This window comes from Canis lupus, chromosome 19 (assembly GCF_048164855.1).
Source record: "Canis lupus baileyi chromosome 19, mCanLup2.hap1, whole genome shotgun sequence".
In the NCBI taxonomy this organism is placed as follows: Eukaryota; Metazoa; Chordata; class Mammalia; order Carnivora; family Canidae; genus Canis; species Canis lupus.
The window spans coordinates 21,295,111-21,302,439 of record NC_132856.1 but is presented as its reverse complement, the minus strand read 5'-3'; the positions used below and the strand labels follow the sequence as shown (position 1 = coordinate 21,302,439).

Sequence of the window (7,329 nt, the reverse complement as noted above, 5' to 3'; positions counted from 1 at the left end):
TTAGACCCTGGCATCTCTGGTAGCATCTTTTTTTTCTTTTTCCTGGTAGGATCTTGATCAAGTTTTTCATTCTAATACAATGGTGGTTCCGAGCCTTTCCTTCCTGTGACTTTAAGGTTCCAGACCTGCTGGGAGGTCAGGGATGAGAGAGACCTAGGGCCTCCAAGAAGAGAAACCCTTCATCTTCTCTTCGCTGCCCCAGGCTGGGGCTGGCTGGTTGTCCTGTCGCAGGACTATGAAAGCGGAGCACAAGCCTGGGCACTTTCCAGCTTCAGAGATCATCCCATCCTTGACCAAGAGGAATTTAGCCACTTCTCACCGTGCTGTCACACCCTAGCCACAGTGTTCCTCAATGGGGAGCCTGGACATGGGTCAACGCTGGGGTTTAGCTGAGGGCAAGAGGGAGGGAGCCTTTGCCTCCTCTCCTGTCCTGACTGGGAAGGATCCATACTCTTTCCCTAAAAGAAGTCCTTGCGCTTTCACTGAAAGGGCCAACCTCTTGCTGTAGGCCTCTATCTAGGGTGAAGGGCAGTTTCCATCCTCCTCCAAAGGGTGGAGTCAGTGCCAACAGCAGCGGGGACCCTCACACAGGACTCCTGAGGCAGCAGAGAAAGCTGAGGGAGGAGGGGTACAGTCCATAGCCATCACCTGTCCATGCCCACACTGCCCTCCACCCCTTGGGAAACATGAGACAGCATCTGATCCCTGCCCTTCCAACCTTCCAGGACCTGAGAGTTTTAGGGAGCCAGACTGGGTTAGGACAGAGGAGACCATAGTCTGCTAAGTCTCCTTTCACCAGGGCAGGACCACTTTCCAACTCGGCATCCTGCACTTTACATGGTCTTCCTTTCAGTACAAGTGCAAACTCAGGACAGAGAAGAGTGATGGGTAGGGGCAGATCTTGAAGCGTCTCAAGTGGCTTCCGAGTTCTCTGGAAGGGTTCAGCAACTGCCGAGGCATCTGGTCAGCAGCCCCCCAGCTCTGTTGGTGTGACTTTTAGATCTGATGCTGTGTTTTGCGGACATCCAAGTCAGAGTAGCTGACTGCACGGGGCCAGAAACTGATGGGTCTTCCGGGTGTCCAGTCATCCACTGAATTGTCCTCGGCCACCGTCTCCTGCTTTAAATTACTGCCACCAATCTCAAAATATGAACACACACAGGTTAGTGGGGTTTTTCCCCCTCACCTCGACATCCTTTTGTTCAATTACGTTTGCTGCTGTAGCTTAAGAGACGTGTCCTGAGACACCCAAATCAACTTGCGCTTCTGATAAACAAGGAGTCTTCCTCCTTAGCCTCCTGTTCCCATTGGAAAAATCCCACAAGCTAAAAATCTGTATGAAAAGTGGTCATTTTCTTCAGGGCTAAAATCTATACACAAGAAAATAAAGATTTCCGTGTAAATTTTACTATTTTATTTGTGAAAAAACTACAAGCAGAATTCATAAATAGACATTTCTATTTAAAGCAGGAAAATGATAAAGTGGCTTCTAATAACATAGTCGTGCACATGCCAGTAACAGGAATATATTAACATCTTTTATTTGCTAGACAAAGAGCAGTGTCCAATATAAATTTTCCCAAAACATTTAAGACCTGTGAATTTCTGACCAGTTCACAAAACCACCAACTGACACTTTAGCATGAAGGAAAAAAACAAACCTAACAGACTGTCAGCTCTAAAGACGTTACAGAGCAGAAACTTCCCAAAGCGTTATACAAGCTGTCTTTCTGGGCAAATGAAAAATATAGCTCGTATAATACATTAACAAAAATTCACAAGATAAGATTATGTTTTGACATACTTAACAAGCATTCTCTATTTGTCTCCAACAAACAAAGCTAAGGAAATAATGTAACCATCTTTACACAGTAAATTAAGGTTACAAGTCATACACAAGAACAGAACTGCTTGCGCATTAAAAACTGTTCAGCTCCATTGTCATACTCTAAATGTTGGCTCTTAAACCATTTTCGGTTACATACAAGCAAAGGTTATTATATATTCAGCAATTAATAAATTTTCAATAATTTAAGATACTGTAGCTTAAAAAAGTAGACTGAGAATGGTCTTGATAAGGCAGGTGGAACATCTTAGTGGAACTAAACTCACAGAAGCTTCTGCCAATGTTTTTAAAGATCCAGATTGAAACTGAAAGGTTTTGATTAAAATATTTTGTGGGTGTCAAGACGTCTTTACCTTTTTTTAAAACTGCATGACTCAAGCAGAGCAAGTCAGGTAAGCTCTGTGTGTGTGCGCACGCACGAGTGTGAAGGATCGTGTGGTATTAAAACAAATGGAAACTTGCAAGCGTTAACACTGTGCTTTTGTTTTTTTTTTTGTTTTGTTTTTATAACCTGCTTACTGTGCCACTGAATACCAAGTATTTCTGGTCCTCTTTTAATATATATCTTTATAATCTACACTAGTGTTTTTACACGCTGCCTACTAACTGTAGGGCAAACTGCAAATGCAGGAAGTTACAGGAATTCCATTTCCAGAATACATGCCTGAGGGATGTCTTCAATTTCAGAAATTAAAAGTTTAAGGTACCTACCACCTCACTACCTCAACAGAATACACAACGGCAGCTAGAGGACTGGCCCGATAACATCTGTTGAGAGAAGTCCCACTGTTAGCTGCAGTTTCTATCAGAATGCCAATTTCATCTCACCTGTTCTAAAGCAATCCTCCCTTCCTTCACCCCTTCCCATTCTTTCATTTACTGATTTATCACGGAGGCAAAACTGAAAAAACCAAGACATTGGCAATGAATTAATTAGCAGCCTATGAGTAGCTGGTTAATCAGCTTTTTCCACTAATCTAGGGGTCCAATCACTTTACATGAAACTAATTTTGAAAAAGTACACAGTGTTTCTGAACAAAGTGCATACCAACACTTATTGGTTCAAAAAGCAGTGCAACCCACATGAGTTTGGTGGCATTTAAAATTTTTTTAAAAAGTTAATTAAAAAACGTAGCAATTCCTTACATCTCTGGAAAATAAATATGGCTGACTAATTTACCCTCCCTGAGACCCTTAATAAAAGGAATATTAAAACTTTAGAAGGAATGTCTTTGCAATATCCCACTAATATTAAAATGTGGATTTAAAATTCATAGTCAAATCACTATGTATTATATATTCTGATGCTTACAGAAAGCATCTGATTTCCTTTGGTTCATTAATAAATACTTTAAAAATGTATTTAAAAAGATAGCATAGCTTGCATCCCAGATACAAGCGTTATTTTAAAAAGAGGGGAACAATTGTCCATGCATTTGAGAATAGGACCACAGCAACAAATGGCACTGCTTTATAATCTATACCTTTGAGAACAGAATTTGAATTATGGTACATTAGTGACTACAGAATAGTTTTAATGTAAATGTGAAAGGAACCTTTCCTGTTGGCTACTCAAATCAAGCTGTTAATTGTTTCTTTTTTTACTCGTTGCCTCCAGACACGTACTTCTGTTCTTAAGCAAACCAGGCTTTTCACACCACACCAAAATGGTGGTGCTTCATCACAAATCGGCTGCCCTCCCGTGAGTCCTTCAGTATGATCAAATAAAGGAAGGTAACACCAAGTTCCCATGCCTGAAATGACTCTGAAGCCTATGAACTGTGTGGATATGAACCTTAAGAGTCGAACAGAAGAGAGACGCTAATTCCAAACAAAGCAAAACAAAACAGTTGAAAAATAAGGAGGGAGTGGAATCGTATTAGTGGTCTTTGTTGTTTGTTTTTGCAAGACAGTAAAAAAAATGAATGAAAAGAAACTTCGAAAGAGTTTGCTCAAGCTATCTTTATGATGAGAAAGAAAAAGATCACAGGCTTGCAGGAAGTATGAGCTTTCCCTGCAATTCTGGCTGCTAGTGCTTAAACCATTCACCACTTGAGTTCCTTCCCACAGCAGGGAATTGAGAAATGTCTCCAAACACTGAAAAGCTCCATGTCCGGACTGGATGTGCGGTTGATAACCTTTGTTCAGTAAAACAAACAAGAGTAGATTTTAAGAAAGAAAAAGAATTCTCATAACTAAATTGGTAGGAGGGGAGACACGAGGCAAACCAATTTTAATTACGAAAACCATGACTGCAATGTCACGTGCCAAGTGGAAATAGGGAGTTGCTTCTTGTATGGACCAAAAATACAGTTTAGACGGTTTTAATCCTAAAACTAAGAGACGATTTATAGATTTACCTCAGTCATGAGTTGAGGTCTGGAAAATGGATGGAATTCGAGTTACAGAATACCATATTTTCATGAGTGCCTATGTAAGAACAGCAATGTTAACATGGAACCGGAACTTATACGAATACTTGGCATTCTGGAGCTAGTTTAGTTACTTGTGAATGATCAAAGCCCTCCCCACTAAACCATTTGTGATTTGTCAGTTATTCCATTGCAAATGCAGGCTATCTGGAGCAGTCTTTAAATTTGAGATCACATTGTTCAAAAAATATATATATTTTTCTATCGTCCAGTACTCTTTAGACAGATGAGAGAGTCAAGTTCCCACGTGGGTTGGAACATACTTCATGTAAGACTGATTTTAATTTAATTTCAGCACTTTCATAGAAGGGACTGTCCCAGATCTGTAACTGTTCAATGTTGTATTCACTTCACAGTGTATCAAGCACCAGCGTTGCCATGGATTGGTTTCAAATAACCCTTTATATATAATTTTATATTTATATATATATAGTTATATCAAAACTGATAGTACATAGTATAACTGGAAGAAAGAACTAAACTTAAAAGGATATGCTGAAAAGATGGCGTTTGTGAACACAATAAATAAAAGTTCCCTCCCCCTCCCAACCCCCCCCCCCAACAAAACAAAAACAAAAAACCAGTTGTAATGTACATGGAAAATTGTGCACAGCAGATTTTTTTTTTTTTATAAAAAGTAGATTCAGGAGCACATCCAATTATAAATGATTGTTAGGAAAATCATATAAAACAATGGAATACATAAAAGTGTCAAGAGTAATCGTCAGGGTGCGAAATTCCTTGGTGGCCAGATGCCCATGGCAAGCAGAAATTATCCTGGCAGCTTCACTAAGAGGCCGATGTCCACAGAAGATTCTCCAGGGGATGCAAGCAGCATGGGCAGGTGGAGGATTTGAATTTCATACCCTGATTCATAGTTTTCACAATTCCATGTGCAATTTCAGAAAGATTCATCATTTACTGCTGACATGTCGCCCTTTGGCGTGGAGGAACGGGAGGAGCCCTTGTCTGTGCTCTCCGACCCCGAGCTGCTCTGGTTCTGCTGTTCTGACCCTGCACTGGAGGTCACTGTGGATGAGGATGTCGAGGAGGAGCGAGTCTTTTCCTTAAAGTCTGTGATAATGACGGTGACGTTGCCCACAGTCACTGCCAACTGCTGTGCGGTGCTCCTGTCCACGTTTTTCAGCCGGGGCCTGAAAACAACACCCCAGGGAACAGCCGATTAAATAAGCTATGGATTCAAGTGACTTCTGCATCAATATACAGAGACTGCATGACCCTGTGGCAATGAATCTAAATTGTCACTGCATGTCCAAAGCTTACTACTTTAGCAATAGAAACCACCAATAAGCAAAGCTTTTGCACCAAAGCAATTATCATCAATTTATCTTTCTCCTGTTGTGGCCACAGTGACACAGAAGTAGCCTGCATATACACAGGTGTGTCTTCAAAGTTAAAAGCCCACATCCAGCTCATCCTCCTAACACCCATCTCAGCCTGCAAACCCACAGGCACAAAACCACCCCCGGGGGTTATTGACTAGGCAAAGTGAATAAATCAGAGCACCAATGCTATATTTCATTCTAGTTTCAAGTACCTTGAGGTGTGATTCGTTTCACTGGTCTTTGTTGTAGCATTTGCAGACTGTATACTGTTTGCTTCGCTGGGAGGATCTTTCAGAATATCAGACTTTGGTCTAAGGTGGGGATACAAAAAGAGACATTTAAAACATAGTTTAAATTCATCTGCAAAATAATATAGTGTGCTGAGTTAGCTGGGAACTTACTTTGTTTTCTTGTTGGTATTTTTCTTGGTGACACTAGGACTAATTTCCTTATCTTTCTCAGGTTTCTCTTTGTCTTGCTTTTCAACTTTCTCCTTCTTCTCCTTTTTAGGGGGTGGTGGAGTGGCATACTGTTGTGCCACTTGTTGTGCCACCAGCTGAGAATTGATCCGAGGTTTTCTAAAACATTCAAGAAAAGACACATCACTCTTTGCTTTATAAATTATTTCTCTCATTTTTAAAAATTTTATCATTTTTAGATATTTTATTACTGGTATCTGGGACCTCAAAACTAAATTACTTGTTATTTCTACATTATCGCTTCTGTGCAGTATGAGTAAGTCCATGAAACTTTTCCTCTTTCAATCACCTCCTATATACTTATCTACCTTTAATGACACATACACATGTGCTCAAACATACACATCCCTTTGCAGTTAAAAAAAAAAAAAGTCTTTCAGCCCATAAAACATTACACTGTTTCTAAGAATGCTGAGAACAGACTTCTTTTGAGCTGTCAAGATTATACTGAGTGACAGCTTTCAAATACTCCTGCTGCAGAGGGTTAATCTCATTTTATTAAATGGACACTGGTAATCCCTTGAAAGGAGAATGAAATTAGAAGTGTGACATTCACTCCTCAATCTAATTATTCCAACTTGGTCTGCTCCCCTGCAGCTCTGTGATTGGCATGGACAACACACATAGAGCAATAAAAGGTAACTGTGGTTCATACTAGTTCCCAAGGGGGTGAAAGATGGAAAGTCACTATTTAAAAAAAAAAAAACAAAAAAAACAAAAAAAAAAACAAAAAACAAAAAACCTCAGACAAGTGATACATTCATTGTGCCATCAACCATTCTGTCCCCGCCAATCTCCAACTGACACTGGCTCTTAACACTATTGTTTACAAATTCTAAGTGCTGCCAAACACTCTACACAATGCATGAGCATTCAGACCCAAACAGGAAAGGGAGAAAGAGGAGCCTATGCATTATTTCTATACAATATTCATTTTCAAAGACATTCCCATCCAGTTTGCCATTTGTAATAGAATAATGTCTCCAAAAACAAGGTAGGAAACAAATACCCAGATGCGTCACTAATGAGGTGAACGACTGGCTGCCACAATGTAATCATCACCTTCAGGACAGAGAAGTGGGCTGGGAAATAAAAAACAACCAACCAGACAACATAGGTCTGGCTCATCAGTGGGAAGGCCAGTGGTGGAACACTGCAGGGGGAGCAGGGAGGACACATCACCAACAAATTTGGAAAAACAAAACAAACACCTGCTAGATACATGA

General features: G+C 40.3%; 1 protein-coding gene across 1 annotated transcript in view; it reads right to left on the bottom strand.

Annotated features, from left to right (window-relative positions):
• Positions 1-1,399: 1,399 nt before the first annotated feature.
• The window catches only part of RYBP (RING1 and YY1 binding protein), an 80,234-nt gene continuing 74,304 nt past the window's right edge, over positions 1,400-7,329 (bottom strand). The window contains exons 3-5 of the mRNA XM_072785378.1: positions 6,026-6,202; positions 5,837-5,935; positions 1,400-5,432 (exon numbers count right to left, since the gene is read on the bottom strand). Of these exons, the coding sequence (XP_072641479.1) occupies positions 5,180-5,432; positions 5,837-5,935; positions 6,026-6,202 (529 nt within the window). The 3' untranslated portion in view covers positions 1,400-5,179. The remainder of the gene's footprint in view (positions 5,433-5,836; positions 5,936-6,025; positions 6,203-7,329) is intronic.